Source organism: Anabas testudineus, chromosome 1 (assembly GCF_900324465.2).
Source record: "Anabas testudineus chromosome 1, fAnaTes1.2, whole genome shotgun sequence".
NCBI lineage: Eukaryota > Metazoa > Chordata > Actinopteri > Anabantiformes > Anabantidae > Anabas > Anabas testudineus.
Window position 1 is genome coordinate 21421778 of NC_046610.1, and position 17797 is coordinate 21439574.

The 17797-nt window shown below is 41.5% G+C and overlaps 3 protein-coding genes across 3 annotated transcripts; 1 reads left to right on the forward strand and 2 right to left on the reverse strand.

The window, feature by feature from the left end:
- Window positions 1-3520: 3520 nt before the first annotated feature.
- Window positions 3521-5147, forward strand: LOC113162427 (protein Hook homolog 3-like). Its single transcript, XM_026360547.1, has 3 exons — window positions 3521-3828; window positions 3936-4016; window positions 4853-5147. Exons 1-3 carry the CDS (start codon window positions 3772-3774, stop codon window positions 4982-4984), a joined length of 270 nt encoding a protein of 89 aa, XP_026216332.1. The 5' UTR covers window positions 3521-3771; the 3' UTR covers window positions 4985-5147.
- Window positions 5148-6014: 867 nt separating this feature from the next.
- Window positions 6015-10590, reverse strand: LOC113162266 (bestrophin-2-like). The gene is made up of 9 exons (XM_026360318.1): window positions 10436-10590; window positions 10225-10319; window positions 9670-9903; window positions 8449-8603; window positions 8170-8247; window positions 7476-7628; window positions 7299-7379; window positions 7036-7190; window positions 6015-6777 (listed from the first exon to the last, which is right to left on the reverse strand). Exons 1-9 carry the CDS (start codon window positions 10585-10587, stop codon window positions 6015-6017), a joined length of 1866 nt encoding a protein of 621 aa, XP_026216103.1. The 5' UTR covers window positions 10588-10590.
- Window positions 10591-11523: 933 nt separating this feature from the next.
- get3 (guided entry of tail-anchored proteins factor 3, ATPase) lies at window positions 11524-17294 on the reverse strand. The gene is made up of 7 exons (XM_026360737.1): window positions 17114-17294; window positions 16158-16305; window positions 15642-15790; window positions 15328-15478; window positions 13768-13875; window positions 13075-13272; window positions 11524-12980 (listed from the first exon to the last, which is right to left on the reverse strand). The coding sequence occupies exons 1-7, from the start codon at window positions 17254-17256 to the stop codon at window positions 12852-12854; spliced, it is 1026 nt and encodes a 341-aa protein (XP_026216522.1). The 5' UTR covers window positions 17257-17294; the 3' UTR covers window positions 11524-12851.
- Between the last annotated feature and the right edge of the window lie 503 nt (window positions 17295-17797).

Consider the following 17797-nt stretch of genomic DNA (forward strand, 5'->3'; position numbering starts at 1 on the left):
GTACAATCTAATAATCTAATAATCTAATACAGCAGCTCTGGCATGAATTCTACTTTTACACCCTCATAATTTAAGTTTAAGTTATTGTTGACACTGTAAGAAAGTAGATAATTCTCCTAGTAGATTATTATTGAGGTCAGAGTTGCAGTGGAGTGCATTATATCAGATCGAATGAGAGAGAAAGTCATGTGAGAGCTGCTGTATTGAATTATTAGATTGTACAGGTGTCCATAATAAATTGGCGAGTGAGTGTGAATTGTTCTTAGGGAGTACAAGACAGATTATTTTTCATCTGGGCACCTAATATTGAGCCTCTGAATAATCCTGCCCAGCTCCACTTTGCCAACCACTGTGGTTAAATTAGAATTACCACTGTTTGTAGACAACCAGATCACTTTTATATGTGTGAAAACACACACCTGAAATCAGTAGGCGGGTTTTTTAAATTGATTTTCAGACACTTACCACTCCTGTGTGTCCACTAGTTACTGGCTGCCCTTCGGTATGTGTGTTTCCATCCTCCAGTTTTTATCTGCATTTTCAATCTGCGCATTAAAAAAAAGCTGAATTAACCACTAGCTGACAAAAACATCAGATCTGTGTGGCGCAATGAGGCTGTGATCTTCCACAAGAGTGACTGTTATATTTCCATCACGCTTTCTCTGCCCCAAGCTTCTTATCTCCATGAACCAACTCCAAATGCCCGTGTAACATTATAGGAGATTGAAACACACGTTCATTGACATTTTTCTAAATTGGGTTACCGTACATTTTACTCTTTATTTGTGTCAACATCTAGACTATGACAACAAGAACTCTGTAAAAGGGCTTTTCTGACACAGTATTATGGATTTACCAGAGAAGATACGACATGTGGAGTAGTGAGCAGTAGTGAGAAAGTTTGGGAAAGATCTGTGTATTTCCCAAAAGGTCAAACTGATCCTTTAAGACGTCAGATAGGAAAATCTGTTCTACTTGCTACTTTAAACTCAAGACCTCCTTACGCTTATCCTGCCTTTGCCCTGTTCCTTGTAAGTCTCTTTGGATAAAAGAGTCTGCCGAATGACTAAATGTAAATTCATGATCATTGTAGACACACACACACACACACACACACACACAGACTTTGTACTAGCATCTATCATGATACCATTTCACCGTCAAACACTCTAACTCACTCAACTAACAGTTGATTCACTTTGGGTCAGACAACACTGATAAAGCGGTTTTGTTTAAACAAAGTTAGAACAGCAGACGGCCAAAAAGAAACTGTACATATGTGTGACGAAGACAGTGAACCATCCTGTAACAGACAGCGCTGACGAACACAGGCGCGTGCACGCACTGAGCCGGTGTGAACCAGACAGACGGGTCCTTATGCACAGAGTACTACCTCACGAAGAAGGGTGTGTAAGACAGGGAGTGTCCCGAAACACACGCTCACACACACACCAGACAAAAACAAATGTGAAAGTACAGGGTTAGAATTGGTACAATAAACACTAAGTGGAGTCACATGCGTGTTTACTCAGTTGAAAAATCACCTTATATCCAATTATTACATAATGTGCAAAGCTGAGGTTGAAAACTGTGTGTGTGTGTGTGTGTGTGAACAAAGAAATCAATACAAATAATGTTGTGGTAATATTAATTACACTACTTACAATCAGTGTGTGAGTTTATCTATATTACATGTGTATGTTTTCAGTGTTTTTTAAAGACTGTGAATGTCCTGCTGTGATTTGTTCTGTCCAGTGTTTCTTTCTGTTGTGTCCAGCGTGTATTTTTAACTCGGTTTCACTTCCCAGTGACCAACTTCTACATCATGACACATCATACACATCACGAATGAAACGGTTTATGGTCGTAACTTTTTAAACTCTGGCTTTATGGCATATTTAACAACTCTCACACAGGCAGTTAACGTAAAGGGAGATTCCACTTTGCCATATTTTCATAACCTTTGCTCCTTGTTATCATTGATAATAATAATAGTAATAATATCGCTGTAGTTACTAAAGTATCTGCTGAGATTTTGGTGACATCACTAAAACATCAAGGTCATAGGCAACACAAACAGTCAACTAATCAGACAGGTTTTAAACATCCCCCCCAAGTTGGCCAGACGTATGTGGAAGACAAAATAAACCTGAACGGCAGAGTTATTATTTGTACTGTATGCTGCAAGCTGTAACAGCTTAAAGTCCAACTTCCTGGTTCAACTTTGATCTACTGTATTTACAGGCATTTTACACACACACCTACACACACACACACACACTTTCCTGTGCAAAGAAAGCTTGTTACTGACTTTTTGGGTGTGTTCACTTACAGTTTGACCTCAGAATAAAGTGGTTTAGATGATGTGACTAAACCTTTGGCACATTTATATCTATCATGTGATTCTTGCTTGCACTGAGGATTTATCAGCCAACTACACAATAACTTTTATTTATCTTAATTTCCCTTTAATTACTGGGTATTAACGAGTAATCGGCTTTGTGTGATCGAGTGTGATTTGTGTGGTGAGCTGACGTGAGGAAACAGATATTGATGCAGCAGAAATGTTTAGAAATCTCTGACACTGCCGTAGGAGGAAGCTTTCACAACAGCTGTTCGGGCCCCGTCTGCTAACAGGAATCTGCAGTGCGCCCTTGTGATCTGCAACTTTTTCATAACAGAGTAAACATTTGCAGGTTTCATATAAGGCAGATTCCAAGAAACATGTCTGTGAAAGTTTCTTTTCTTCCCACATTTTTCTTTTTTCTCTCTGTTTCTTTTCTTGTTTCCTTTTCGGTGGCATTTCTTTTCCACAATGTTCCACAAACTGAAAGTGGCACATACAAGCCAGAATGATAGGTGCGAACGTATGTCCATACTTACCGTGTGGTAAGTGTAGTCACATCGCTTGTGAGGAGCTGCAGAGAAGATCTTAAATTAGATTGTTTCAGTAAGCCTCAGTGCTGACCTCAGTACTCCTGGTTCCAAAGAAACAGGCACACAAACACATAGTTCTTTGAAATCCTCCCCCACACTTGTGTTTTCACACTTAATGACAGAAACATAAACCACATTTCCCCCGAAGCCAGCGCAAAGACTGGAATGGGTTGACCTTTGTAAAAACTGACTCTGGGATACAGGAAATAGAGATCTCCAGTAACCAGCCTCCAGTGGCCAAACCTTTGTTCTGTTGCTTGATCTTGCCTGATATGCTGATACTGCTGGCCTTTGATGCTGGTCAAGTGATCGTTAGGGGAAATACTGAATTTCTGGGTCAATGAAACCGGTAATGAGTCAGTTAAACAGACCAACAAATGTGCACACTAAGTCCTGGAAACATCAGAGCTCCATGACAATAATGTGACTGACACAAGAATACAATTTTCTATTGTTGTGACACAGCAATAAACAGTATTTCAAAGCCAAGTTGCTTTTGAGGTACTCATATTTACACCACGTCTGTTGTCGAGCTCACTGTATTATGTCAGCCCGGTGACTGGCTATCCAACAGTGAATGTGTCCGAGTCAGCAGGATGACATCTTTGACTATGGCGAGGATCCAGAGCACTTAAGCCTGCAGCACCTCTACATATTGTTCTGTCTGCCACACAACAAAACCAGGGCCTCCGCTTCAAAACACAGCCAAGAGCAGCACTGAGCTGCAGATAGACAGGGCAGGGGGCCTGTGGGTGCACAAGTTGGTCAGTCACGCAAACATCTCTTTGGTTATATTCTCGTTGGATTTGTCTGTGTCGTGATACATTTTGAATAATGACTAGCAACAAAGAGGCCACGCTGTTTGATGCAATGACGACAGCTGCCCCAGAGGTGAGTTAGTGTCCAGACTTCTTTAAAGCACTTTTTTTTTTTTCCACTTTTCTCAGTGGGCTAAACTGACCAAGTGAAACACTTAATGACTTTTTCAAATGTCAAAGCTACAGGACTCTGAGGGAGCTACTACTAGGTCCAGGCAGGAACAAGAGGAGGAACTGATCCTTGCAGCCTGGAGAAGTATGGTGAGAACATGGGGAAAGAAATCTTATTATCCTTACGACTGTGCCCTTTTAAACTTGCAGTTTCATCAAGTACTGTTTATCAGAAACACATGAAAGTTTGACGGAGGCGTTACAACGTGAAAATTCGAAGAATTCAAAATGCCTGTCTGAATCATAGCGAATCACGCAGTTCAAACCAACAACGTAGTGCTGTTTGTTGTGTCGATGAAACCATATCTGTCACACCTGATTTATTTGTGATAAAGAACTGCTTTGTTCTAAATAGGCAAAGTTAGTTTGTGTCTCAGTGTAGTCTGCAAATAAAAGTTTCTGAAATTCCCCACTTCTAAATAAGTGCTGATCTTTCTGGTGATTTTTTTATTTTTTATTTACAGGCTGTTTATTCTCTATGAAGTTTGTTGTTATGACAAGTTGTCACTGATAATACCACTGTTGGCCATGGAGAGGATGTGGACAGCCACAAGCCTTCACTGATACACAGAATATCTTTTTTTAACCTACAAATAAATAGATTCACCAGGGCCGTACACAGAGTCCCACATTATCCCTCACTGACTTCCGATAAACAAGGCACGTGTGGGGACGGAGGGCTGGTCTTGTATTAACGCTGAGATACCCATGTGCTACTTTCACTGGGTGTTACACATGTACTTTGTTTACTCATAGAGCTGATATTTCTCAAATGAAAGTGTCAGACACAACCTAAATTTCAATTCATGCTCATTTACTAGAGTTATAGTATCAGCAGTAGTGCTATTCAGTAGCAGGGGTCACGCTTGTATTTTTGTATTACTGTGTGTCCAGTAGCAGATGAACGATATTTATGCCTCTTGCAGTCCTCTGCTCTGCAGCAGCACGGCCTCTGTGAAGACTCCAAAGCTCCAGGTCCAGCTCAGTCTTTCCTGGCCAAGCAGAGGAAGTCCACCCAGTCCAGGAGAGCGCTCTCTCCCCAGCTGCAGCCCAGGTAGGAGGCTTCATCTGCAGGGAGAAGAGGAGAAGTGCAGCCCATTCCCTGGCAGGAAGGAAAGCAAGACTGAAAGCAAGAAGGGAAGGAATTTTCACTCAGCGGGTTTCTATTTGGTTTGCTGCTGTCACCCCCTGCTGCTCGATAGTGGTAATGAATTGACATCACATAGTGTCACTGAGAGCTGTTGTTATTGGTTTTCTAACTAAATGTGAAATGGAGATTGTCATCTGCATTTTTCACTGTGTCAGATCTGTATTTTAAGATACTGTTTCCATTAGCAAATATGTTGTTCCATTAATTACAATTCAATATTTGTTTTAGTTTTTAGAAATACACACGTACGCATTAGAAATGAGAAAAATAGGGAATAAAACAACAGTTAAAACATTCACCCATTTTGTCTCTGTCTAACACCATCCTCTGTCCAAACGTTGGCTAATGTTAAAATACTATTCAAGAGTTTTGTAGTAACAGGCAGAAATAATTTTTATTAAGATACAAGCTACTTGATTTTATGGAACAACAGGTTTCAGTTTTATCTCCTATGCACAGATAGCTTTAATATACTTAGCTTAACAGTAACAACAATCTGTTGCCACTATATTTATATTTCCTGTATTTCACAAATATTGAAGTAAAAACAGTTCAACAAGCAGCCAGCTGTGTGATTACAGCTTCATGGTAAAGTGGCTTTTACAAATCTGAATCAAAGCCAGGTGACTCTTGGATGCACTGATGACTATGTGTTTGCTAGTTACTCATTCTGGTGCTAAACTAAGCTAAAACCTGTGATGATATCTGTTTGGCACTGGTGCAGCGACAAGTTCCCATGACAAGATCAGGGAGTTTATCTTTACTGATCTAGTTTCCAAAAACTGGTCAAGTCGTGACCCCAAACGTGTTTCAGAGTCAAAGTAAAAGTGCACTCACAGTCCTGTTTCTATGACTGATTTCACTTGTGAAATGCTGCTCTGAATCAAGCGTTAAGTTACAGTCAAGAACCCAAAGGAAGATCCCAACCCACTGTTCACCTAAGATCCGGTCAGCTCTGACCCCATGCTCACACTGCGAAAACGCTGAGGCTCGTAAGATGGCACAGTGAGGAAGGACATTTTGTTCCCACCAAAGGAAGGTTTGGGGACGGTGGGCAGAGCTCTGTTCTGATTGATAGCTGGTTGTGAGCTGCAGTGCTCCAGACAGGAGTGGGCAGCTGGGTGAAACAGGAAGGCAGGGGGGTGACTGGAAGTCGTGGGAATGGTGGAGGCTGGTCGAGTGGACTTGTCTCTCGAGGACTGGGGAGGCGGAGGAAGCAGTGACACGGCCCCTTTGGTCACTTCCCGTATACTCGCTGTTTTCCCCACGTGCTCTTCATCACCTTTCCCCCCCACTCCGCTCACCCTCTTCTCTTCATTGATGGCAGGATGCCCTCCTCGCCTCTCTTGCTCCGCTCCAAACTGAATCTCCAGCAGAGGTGTTCTACTGCTCTTTTCCTCCCTGACACTACACATCGTGCTCTGGGTTTCCTGCCCCAGCCCTGATGGCAGAGAACCCCCTATTTTACAGCTTTCATCATCATCATCATCGCTGGTGCACTGGTCAATGCTGGGGGACTGGCGAAGCCTCTGGACTTGGGCAGAGGTGCGCCGAAGCGCTCCTCCCATGAAGCCAGTGGGGGACGGGGCAGAACTGAGGAGGCGGTTGAAGAGGGCCACGTTGGGGTGGCGACTTCCCGACTCCTCCAGGTTCTCAGCAATGTCCTCCAGATGCTGAAAGTGCATTTCCTCTTTAGGGATGCTGTCAACAGATGTTGCAATGTATGTTTTATTTTCCTGGAAATACCAAATTTTGCAGTTGCAGTGTTCACTGTTTTCATCCTTTATCATTTTAACTTTTTGCAGCACAAACTACTTCATGCAACTTCTTTTTAAATGTTTGCAGAATACTTTCAATTTCATCACTCAGAGTTTCACACACAGTGGGAAAGATTCAAACTGAGAATCTAACTTTCACAAGTTACGTAAAGGTGCAAAAGGTAAAACCCAAGAAACTCACGCCATGTCAAAAGTGGACCCCTGGAAGGAGGGTTTACGGAGGACAAAGAGAGTGGCAGCAGTGTAGGGGGGTCGGGGGTTGGAATCATTCCAGTAACGGTCTCTCTCCATCATCGGCAGATCCCCATACATCTCATCCACTGCCATCATGGACACCTGTAGCATGTAAAGATGGATGCACATACATTTCATGGGAATGCTAAATAGAAAAACAGGGCTGAGGACATCTAGTGTCAGCCAAGTTTTGCGGGGGGCAGCACTAACCTGGAAGTTTCTGTCTATCAGCCAGTTGGTCTCAAAGTCATCATCATCTTCTCCAAAAGGGTTGATCAGCTGCTCTGCCACCTACAGGACATAACAGAAAATTCAACAAGCTGCATAGGAACACCAGAGCTGTTTTATCGTTTCTGCAAAGACGTTAAAACATAACGTCTTTCTAACCTTGAGCCAGCCAGCATAGAAGAAGAACTGCAGCAGGGTGAAGATGGGCACATAAAGGTCGAGGTCATGACCTGGATAGCCTTGACTAGGGTCCAGGAACTGACGACCAATTATACACACAAGGAAGAAACTGTACACTGCCAAAGTCACAACCTGAGCAACAAAATGAAGTAAATGAACACATGTCACACCGACAATTTCATTCCATTAATTATACAGTGGCAAGAAAAGTATGTTTCCATAAAAGCTCAGTTTGCTGAGGCATGGCTCACATAAGTGTATTTTTCTTGTACGGAGCAAACTCAAAAGGTTTGAGTGTTTTTTGTCAGTCAGAGTTTTGTTTTCTGGTATTACTTTAAGCACATTAGATTTGTTAATACTCTTGACTTAGATAAAGACCAGAACCATAAAAACATGAATTTCCAAAAGGTTTTTTGCCACATATACAGGTTATATGTTCAACTAATAGGTATTTCTCACCAAAGTTGCAGCTAATAAACCACTGTTAATTTCTTGGTAGTGAAATTATATAAAAAAAAACTAATTCACATCGGAGAAAATCATTTCAGAACCAGCAGCACAAGGATACATCTCTACATCTTTGATCAAAGTGCATTTACAGTAAAGAAGTACGCAAGTTGCTTGAATTGCCTACGTGCAAGTTGTGCAACTTCCAGCAGCATGCAGCACTTACCTGAGTGTAAACCAGGGGAACACTGATCATGTCATAATGAAACAGCATGCTGCACTTCCCTCTGAATGCATTCAGCTCCTGTTAATAAATAAACAGTGACCTTCTGATGTCATTTCACCACATTAATCCCAATGCTAAATCTGTCTTTATGTCTGCGTGAATACACATCTCCAATTGAATCTTTGTCAAAATTATTCAACACAGGAACTGTACTGTAACTCAGTTGTAGTTCCTGTAGTGTGTGTGTGTGTGTGTGTGTGTGTGTGTGTAATGGTGCACCTCCAGCAGTAGTTTGAGTGTGTGATCGTCTTTGATCCTGCCCTCACAGCGGGCAACTGCTGCCAGGTTGGTGAACCAAACGCAGGGGATCCAGTACTTGTTATACGGAGAGTGGAGGCCCTCAAACTTCTTTCGTTCCTCTCTTGTCATGAATCCTGCACAATTAAAAAAGGAGAGCAGCCCGAAGCTTTATACCACATACAGTGGCAAGAAAAAGTATGTGAACCTTTTGCAATTTCATGGTTTTCTGCATTAATTTGCCATAAAACGTGATCTGATCCTCATCTAAATCAAGAGTATTAACAAATATAATGTACCTAAAGTAATAACACAAAAAAACTCTGATCCTTCGTGCCTTTATTCTTGCCACTGTATTCATTTATTCCTAATGTGAAATTTGTTATACAGTTTTGCCATAGAGAGGCAGGAATAGGATTGTGACACTAGGAATGAAAGATAAATATCCAAACAGCTCCACCATGAATTCCACCTCATACAGTAAATGAGGGGTCAAAACATTAGAAACACCTCTTAATATAATGCACTCCACCCAGACTCCACCACTATCACCTCAATAATAAACATATTAATAATTATCACCTTTCTGCCATTTAATGGCAGAGCAGCTGTTTTAGATTGAATTAGATTGTACAGGTGGCCAGTGACTGTATATCACAGTTGGCATCTCAGCTCATAGATGATTACAACCCTTAAAACAACAGTGTCACAGTAAAAATTAATCTCTGACTCCACCAAAGGCTGCAACATGTTCAGTTTAGAACACACAGATGAGGCGACTGCTGCACCAGTGTCTTTCCATCTTGTTACAGACTCATGATAACTTCTGTTTTATCATCTGTATATTTCAGGATGTGCCTGTCCTTGTGATTTCCCTGGTGCTCTCTGGTGTAGAGAATGTACAGGAGGGGAAACAACACACACTTATGACGTGAGCATGTGACTGGTCACAACTCACAGCATGAGAAATTAAATCAGACATTATGAAACATGGTGTAAATGATCATAAGTAGAGGTGCACCTGCAGTACAAACTACTGTGTAGTTCATCAGACAGCAAAGTGGATCGACTCTATATTCATTTATTTCCATTTTTATTCATTTAAAACATCTGTGGATAATTGGATAAGAGCAAAGTGTAAAATCGTTCAAGGCTAAGCATGAATCCCACCACCCACATCACCACCCCTCTCCTTCTCCTCACCAGCCTCCACCACATGGTCCATGGTGGGGAAACGTTTGAAAACAGCCGTGCTGACGGAGCGGAGGATGAGCAGGGCTGACAGGCTGGCGTAGCGCATCATGGTGCGTCTCAGCAGGCGGCCTCGCTCATCGCTCCCCTGGAGGCCCCCAGAAAGAACGCACATGAGCCTGTCGGGGAGCGGGATGCTGGTGTACTGGTTCCACCACCGGTTCACCACCAGGGTCACATAGAAACCTGAAAACAGGAGAGGAGAGGAGAGGAGAGGAGAGGAGAGGAGAGGAGAGGAGAGGAGAGGAGAGGAGAGGAGAGGAGACACGCGTGATTGCTCTGGTCAAACTGGTTTAGGTTCCCCCCCGTGGAGTACTGGACCAGCAGGTCACATTAAATGTGGCCTCTGGGGGCCCCGACAATTAAAAACAATTTTTTTGACTTTACTGTTACATCATTTTTACTGGAGCCCAGCTGATATATTAGACAGCAAGTATTTTAAGACAGTAAAAGAAATCTGGTTTGTCTTGTTCATCACAGTGAACCCAGGTCCCCACTGAATCTTACCCAGCACAAAGGACATAGGGATGAGACTGGAGTAGTAGTTGCAGTAAATGGCCAGTTTTTCAAAATATCTCCTCTGGTCTTCATAGAGGAAAAATCTAAAAAAAAAAAAAAGAAAGAAAGAAAGAAAGAAACAGTGATCACAAATCAAAGCAGGATAAATGATGAATGTGTCAGCAGGTGGATGTTTCCACAGCAGGTCTTTCTCCCTCACCTGTAAGTGATGCTGATGGCCGTGTACATGGCAAAGAACGCCAGAAACTCCTTGTATAGCACCTTGTAGATGCTTCCTTTCCAGGCCAAAAGCAGCTTGGAGAAGCCACAGAATCGGGCATTTGCAACTCTGGCCGTGTAGGTGACAGTCATTGGTGACAGCCACAACAGATCTTCAAACTAAAAAACGGCCTATAGCCAAGAAACCATCTCCACTGTAACACCTGCAATGCAAATGTGCTCAAGTGACAAGTGCAGGTAACTTAGGTGCCATAAAATCAGCCTCCTCGTGATGATAAACTGTATTTGATTCAAAGATAAAGTGTCTCTACATTAACTTCTGGCATGACACTATGTGAACAGATGTGGAAAAAAAGGATTACCGTAAGGTGTGCTCTTGTTTTTTCAGCTGCTCAGCGCATCCCTGTGCGTCGAGGTGGATTCCCGCTTCACCTGTTCGTCTTTTCTTTGTCACTATTCTTACTAATGATGTGTAGTTTAGTAGCTCGTCCTCTCGTCTTTAGCATGGCAGTAATCCCCGGAGCCTCCTCGGTGCGCTCAGTGATCAGTGCGCCCTGGGCTAAATCCCCAAAAAGTAGGAGGAGGAGGAGGAGCTCGTTAGTGCGGCCCCCGACGGCGAGAGCGCGGCTCGGTGATGGACCACAAGCGACAGGCCGCAGCGCCGGAGCGCAGGGAGCGCAGGGAGCGCACAGGACGCAGCAGCAGAGCTGGAACATTAGGAAGCTGGCGCAAGTGGACCATGATAAGTGATACTACTACAACACATTTCCATGGTTAATTGTACATAATTACTAACTATGACGCCTGAAGCTCGGAGAAAAAAAAGACTTTAAAGGCATCTATTTGTCAGAAAGACTCATTTGTTTTTTTGAAATGTACTCAGAAAAAAAAAAGAAGAGAGAAAACACCCTGTGGGCTTTGTTAATCCCACTTGATCCCGATGCGATTTACCACCGATTTAACGACTGAGCAACCGACAACCTGTCCCTTTGTGGTCATGAGCTCTGCAATATTCAATGTGATGGGTCAAAGAGATGAGAAGAAGGACCCCGAAAGGCTGTCAGCTGCTGAGAGCAGTTTGTTTTAATCAGAGCCGGCACATAACTTAAAGACAGTCTATAGAAAACCGCTTCTTAGTGAATGAAAAGCATTCAGTGAAAGTGAGGAGAAATGATGCTTTAGCTTGAGGATGACATTAACCTGTCCTCGATGTGTCCGTTGAAAACGGTAGGAGAACTAAGAGAGGCAATTAGTCCAGTATTCAATCACCATGGCAAAGATGCTTTACTAACCATTCATTTGTCCAACATTTGATCAAGTAACATTCAATATATAGGTTTTTTTTAATAAACAATTGTCTAAATAAAAGGTACTAATGTCTTTCAATGTTCCCATCGTCAGTAAACAGAACAAAGTGTTGGACAGTTGTATGAGTTTCATAAACAGTGTATTGGAGCTTTCAGACACTCAAGCATCAAGACGCTCCTAGTTTTTGCACCTGAAGCAATGACAATGGTTTAAAGAATTTTAACAGATGAGTAAGACTGCCCAGTTCAAACAAACAAATATCAAGCCATTTATGGAGATAAGGTTCCCAATTTGACTTGATGCAAAATCTCATTGACATGAATTACTGCATTTACATCATAAATTACATGGTGTGGTAATGTCCAATGAACTCGGAAATGGTAAAATACACTTTTAGAATACTTACTTTTTAATTGAAACAACATATGGTCATGGTCGAGAACAAAAATTACTAAGACCACACACCATGCTTTTCTAGTGTCTAGTGTTTTTTGACAGCATTGCCCTGCTGTCACCCTGAATCTGTAGAGAACTGGATGACAGATTCCTGATGTTTATGTATGAAATTTTGTCAAAAGTCAAACTGGAGAACAGACACCGCTACCAAACTATACAGAGCAAACGTGGCATAAATATCAACCATCTGAAAGCTGTTTTATCCTGGATAACACAGCACCAAAACACATTTTTCACAACTGAGGTTCGACACAGTGTACAACTGAGGAGGTGGTTAAGTTTCTTTTTTTGTTTGAGAAAAGTTAAATGCTTTATGTAAGAATAGTACAACTGCCACACAGATGACATGGAAATAAGAGGAAAATGAGGAAAGGGCATGTGTACTGTCTTATCTCTAACAATATAGCAGAATATACATGTCTGCGTTTGAGATTCATCAGCTCCTCTTTGTTAAGAGCGTGTCTTGCTGTAGCTGTGCTCTGCTTTGGATGACAGGCTGAGGACTGAGTGGATCATGTTGAGGCTGTTACTTCAGGGTTTGAGGCTGTTTTTAGGGAGTAGGGGGTTCCAGATTGTAGACAGAGGTGTGGTCTGTACCGGACCAGTGACGGGAGTTCCTGCAGGGAGGGAGATCACTTGTTTGGGGGTTTGTAGGGTTCCAGAAGTTGCTTAGAGAATGTGTTGACCTTGTCAGCACCTCGAACTTCATGGGGCAGCAGTGGTAACTTGACTATGTGGAAATCTTCATAAAGGTCTTCCATCTGTAGGGAGATAACAAAACGTTAATGAGAACAGTGGCATGTGAAATTTGATGCCAACAAAACAACTGTACACACAAAAACAAAAGCTACTTACCTGGTCTAAATACTTAGACTGAATTTTATGGCGAGCTTCACACATTTTACAGGGCCTCTCCACGTCAGGGAAAACAAGTTGGTTGACGATGATATTGTGGGTGTCTATGCGGCACTTGGCCAATTCCTGGATCAGCCGCTCTGTCTCATACAAGGAGAGGAACTCAGCGATACACACACAGATGAAGGTGGTCTGTTCCTGATGGATGGATCAAAGGTGTGGAAGGTTAAGCTTTATACATACACTGTACAGAAAGCTTTTGTACCAACCAACTCAAATGCACCAGATCACAAAGCATGTTGTCAAGTGAGCCACTGGTTACAATTTACTACCCACAATATAGGTTATGTTTCAACATTAGAGCACACAGTAGAAAGGAACTGCCAGCAGAGGAGAAGTTGCATTGAAAACAGGAACTCTGCATTTTCTGTTGGGAAAAAATCTTTTACATCAGCCTTCAACTACTAACTGTTCTTTCCTGTCTCCACATACTGTAGACTCAGTTACACTTCTTGTTAAGCTGTATGTATATGATGATTGGAAACCACTACAGAGGTAAAGGGCATAAAACTGAAACACTTATGTGAAAGTAATGCGGTTCTGTTTCCAAAGAAAGTCACTCACATGCATATTCTCCTAGCATCTACGGTTAGGTTATTATTTCCGTGACTGTTGCACTGTTGTGTGACTTACGGGGTCTTTGAACTGCTCGCTGACTGAACGGATGACTGGCAGGGTCTCCTCAAGCTTAGAGGCCAGCTGGTCTGCGTTCATGTCCCCCAGGCCGAGCATGTTACACATCTACACAGAGAAATTATACAATTTATGTAGGCTTCAATCATGCACAACTAAAGTACATGTTTAACAAATTTATGTCTTTAAAATTAAATATAACTACCTGGAATGAAAAATATTAACGTCAGGTTGTTCTTTTTTCCCATCTTTATTTACTTTATTTGACAGAGATCTCCCACATTAATTAACATCCTCAGTGTGTTGCAAGCATTCAAGTAACAAGGTTACTGAGAGAAAACAAGTTTTGTGGGTTCTCGGGGAACAAGTTAATGTGAACTCAAAAAACCGGGTTACTGGCAATTCGAGTATACATGCAGCAAAAGAGTAATCTGATTTCTCCTCTGCCCTAGGCTGATTTTGGAAGCCTGGTCCACAGATTTTAATAGTCTTTTGTTTTGTTTGATTGTTTTAAGACATGTCGGGGCAGCTTACTGACAGCACTGTGGGAGAGACACACAGACAGTCAAAGCGCTACTTTTCGCAGCACAAACTGTCTGAATTAAAGGAATATGCTGTGAAAAGTGGCTTAGACTTCGACGGGGACCTTTGTGTTGGTTTCAGTTTTAGTTGGATATTGGGCAGACTTGGTTTAAAAATTAGTCCACAACACTCCATCTAATGATCTGTTCTTTCATCTAGATGCACTTCTCAGCTGACAGAGTGGTGAGTGTCAGCAGCCTTTGTTCTGCACATGCACTATTGTAAAAGGAGAAATCAGGTTTCTCTAATCCCCTACACCAATAATGGTAACCAGGTTTCCCAAATACATGACAGTTAAGAAATCAGCATATTCGAGAAAGCCCACTGTAACCTGGTTGATGGAATTATTTTGCCCAAGTTAGTAAGTTAATCTTCATCTGTTTCCCTGGACATTTCTCACAATGTCACACCTAAAATCTATATTTAAGATTAAGACCTGACATAGTTAAAATTAATTCCAAAGTTTAAACAAATTGACATAAAAAGAATAAATCTAACATTTCCAAAAGTTCCAAATACCTTTAACTATTTATGAAATTTTTTGCAAAAATACTGTATTGATTGTCTTCTCAAGTGAATTTCAGCTGTGTATTACCTGATAAAAAAATGTCCAAATGTGTTTTTCCTGTATGTTATAATGCAGTCACCTCTATGCACAGCCGTGGTGCTCCTACTGTTTGCTTTCTTCGCAAACTCAGACAACACTTGGGGGCCACGCCATTAATTATCTTATAGACTAATATATGAGCATATTTAACCAATATTTCCTACTTCAAAATTGATATTTTGATTAATTTTACAGTGACGATGATGTGATTTGATTACATTGACAGCTTTTTGTACTTGTTTTTGGATCATCTGATATTTCTCTCCAGGGTGGTGGAGCTTTATTTTCTTCATGTTTATACATCTATCTCCTTACCTGTGGGTTTAATAGATATCTAACACAGAAACTAGCATCTGCTGAGCCCTCCTCACCTGGGAGATGAAAGGACTGATCTGGTTCTTGATCTGCATGAGGCGCCCCAATCCACGCTCCACAATAGTGGGGAAGTTAAGCAGTCGCAGTGTGTGTCCGGTGGGGGCGGTGTCAAAGACCACCACTGAGAAGTTCATTCCTTTCACCAACCTGAGGGCCAGGAAAACAGTAATGCTAAGTCAATACTCTTAACTGGGAAACTTTTCTTGATCGACTCAAAGTACAGTGAGACGTAAATGCAACCTTGAATCAGGTTTACTTAAAAAATAAAAATAAAAAGTGGTTTGGCTTAACAATGACCAGACTATCTTACCTCATGACCTCTGCATAGCTCATTGCCTCGTCAATCCCTGGGAAGGCACTCATGGCCTCCTGCATCATCTTTTTGCCCATGCTGAGCATGTTGTCCTCTTCAAAGAACTCATCAGGCAGTTCTGCCACACCCAGACTTGGGTCAATCTCCTGCACTCACATGCACAAGTAAAAAACAAACAAACAAACAAACAAAAAAAAATCAGAAAGCGCATTACCCTCCGGGTCTTATGTTTGTTGAACAAAGATAGTTTGTGCTTGCGAGATCCATGTGACACAGATAAGCATTACATTTAATTTGCCAATGATATCATAAATAGACGTCTTTGTCAACAAATGCAGCTGTAATTCTATCAAATTCTCAAATTAATTTTAGAAGACTTCTAATATTCTGCAAATTCTGCTTTGGAAAAAGCCTAAATGAACTGGAAAAGGAAACTGGATATACTGGAAAATGGAAAATGTTTGTTTATGACATGTAATTATTTGGGAACTGCTTTAGCTTTCTCTGACTTACCATTGCAAAAAGGTTGTCATAGCCCTTGACTTTAGTCGGGACCTTTGAGAACTTCTGGTCAAAGGCATCAGAGATGTTATGGGCAGGATCTGTGGAAATGATGAGGACGCTCTCCCTGACTGCAGCCAGCTGGACAGCCAAACTACAGCTAGAAAATGGCACACAGAAAAGAGACCCCAGGAGGACATGACAATGTTTAGTGCTCTTGCCATTTTTCACATCCACTGATATCTCGGTAGTATGTTTAAATGTGTAGACTAGATTGAGTAATAGAAGACTGTGTTGCCATTATTGTCTTGTAATATTGTAATATATTAAAGTAACGGATGTTATGGACTTGAACTTTCCAGCCTCAAGTAGTGAAGGCTTCTACTCAGTAGATGTGATTTAAGTAGGAAGCGTCATGTGTATGCACTTAAGAATTCTTAGTAGCTAACGCCAGCTAGCGTGCTAGCGCTAGTTTAGACTTTACCCCAGGGCATTAGCTTCACTGGCTAAACAAGTTAACTAGCGCTACCATTACAAGAAACAGCTAGCTAGTGTTCCTCGACACAAGACAGGCGCTTCTCTTGTTAAAAGATGGAAGAAGTGTGGGAACAAACACAGCGCCAATAATCAAGTTGCACCGTGAAAATATTATCACAGCAGCTGAGAAGCTCATGAACGTGTCAGCTGGCTAACGTTAGCTAGTGACAGCGCTTGACAGCGTCCAAGAAGCTACCCGGTAAATTAACAACCAGCTTTACCCCATTAATTAAAACGGTTACGTTATTTATCTTTTACTGCTAATGCGTCGTGACTTAGCGAGATATCGCTGACTGGTTAGTCGTTATTAAAAAACACCCACTTTACTCCGGTTTACTGAAATGATCCACGTCAACTTATGGTGACGGCTAATCTTAGCTAGTTAGCTCTGTTAGCTAACGACGAGTGACAATGGCAGGAGGCAAACTTACCTACATGTCGTTTTACCAACACCCCCCTTTCCACCCACAAATATCCATTTCAAAGATTTTTGTTCTATAATATTCTTCAGAGTCGGTTCCAGCGGCTCCACATCGGGCGCATCTTCAAATTCATCTTCCAATGAAGCTGCCATCTTGTCTGTGTACACTGGAACATCCAGCTCAGGTGGGCTGTACTGACACTGCTGCCTTCACTGCTCCTCGGAGCTTTGGCTTACAGTCCGTATGGTTTGTGTGGTCGATGCGGGACGTGTAACCCTGTGGTGTCGATGTTCTATATTTAATGTTTGCTATTTGTTTTCATTAGATCAGACAAATAAATTGTTTTAAAAGCGGTTCAGAGTAACTCATGAAAGACTGAAAAGCTTTACAAACAATAGCAAAGTCTCTCTATGTGACAGTGGTAGGTTGTTTCATTGTTTCATTGTTTCATTATAAAGATACTACTTTATTAGACATCAGATACAAAATATAGATACCACCAAATTCTAATTTCCAGACAGGATATATGTATTATTCCATTTTTTTAAAATATTTTTATTAGTGGTAAAAAATACATTTGCATAAAACTCACAGGAAAGTGATTTATAATAACAACTATACATTTCATGCTCTGTCCTCTACAACTAAACAATCTGGTGAAAATTTAGAATCGGAAAACAAATCAAACAAAAT

Bases quoted from the DNA above. Each gene is read 5' to 3' on its own strand.
- LOC113162266 (XM_026360318.1), bottom strand. From the start codon at position 10,587: ATGACTGTCACCTACACGGCCAGAGTTGCAAATGCCCGATTCTGTGGC. The intron at 7,629-8,169 runs GTAAGTGCTGCA...TTTGTTGCTCAG, and splicing joins TTCCCCTGGTTTACACTCAG to GTTGTGACTTTGGCAGTGTA. The intron at 7,191-7,298 runs GTTAGTGCTGCC...TACATGCTACAG, and splicing joins TGATAGACAGAAACTTCCAG to GTGTCCATGATGGCAGTGGA.
- get3 (XM_026360737.1), bottom strand. From the start codon at position 17,256: ATGGCAGCTTCATTGGAAGATGAATTTGAAGATGCGCCCGATGTGGAG. The intron at 15,791-16,157 runs GTAAGTCAGAGA...ATGTGAGTGCAG, and splicing joins ATGACAACCTTTTTGCAATG to GAGATTGACCCAAGTCTGGG. The intron at 12,981-13,074 runs GTAAGTAGCTTT...ATCTCCCTACAG, and splicing joins AGTCTAAGTATTTAGACCAG to ATGGAAGACCTTTATGAAGA.
- LOC113162427 (XM_026360547.1), top strand. From the start codon at position 3,772: ATGACTAGCAACAAAGAGGCCACGCTGTTTGATGCAATGACGACAGCT. The intron at 3,829-3,935 runs GTGAGTTAGTGT...CAAATGTCAAAG, and splicing joins TGACGACAGCTGCCCCAGAG to CTACAGGACTCTGAGGGAGC. The intron at 4,017-4,852 runs GTGAGAACATGG...TGCCTCTTGCAG, and splicing joins TTGCAGCCTGGAGAAGTATG to TCCTCTGCTCTGCAGCAGCA.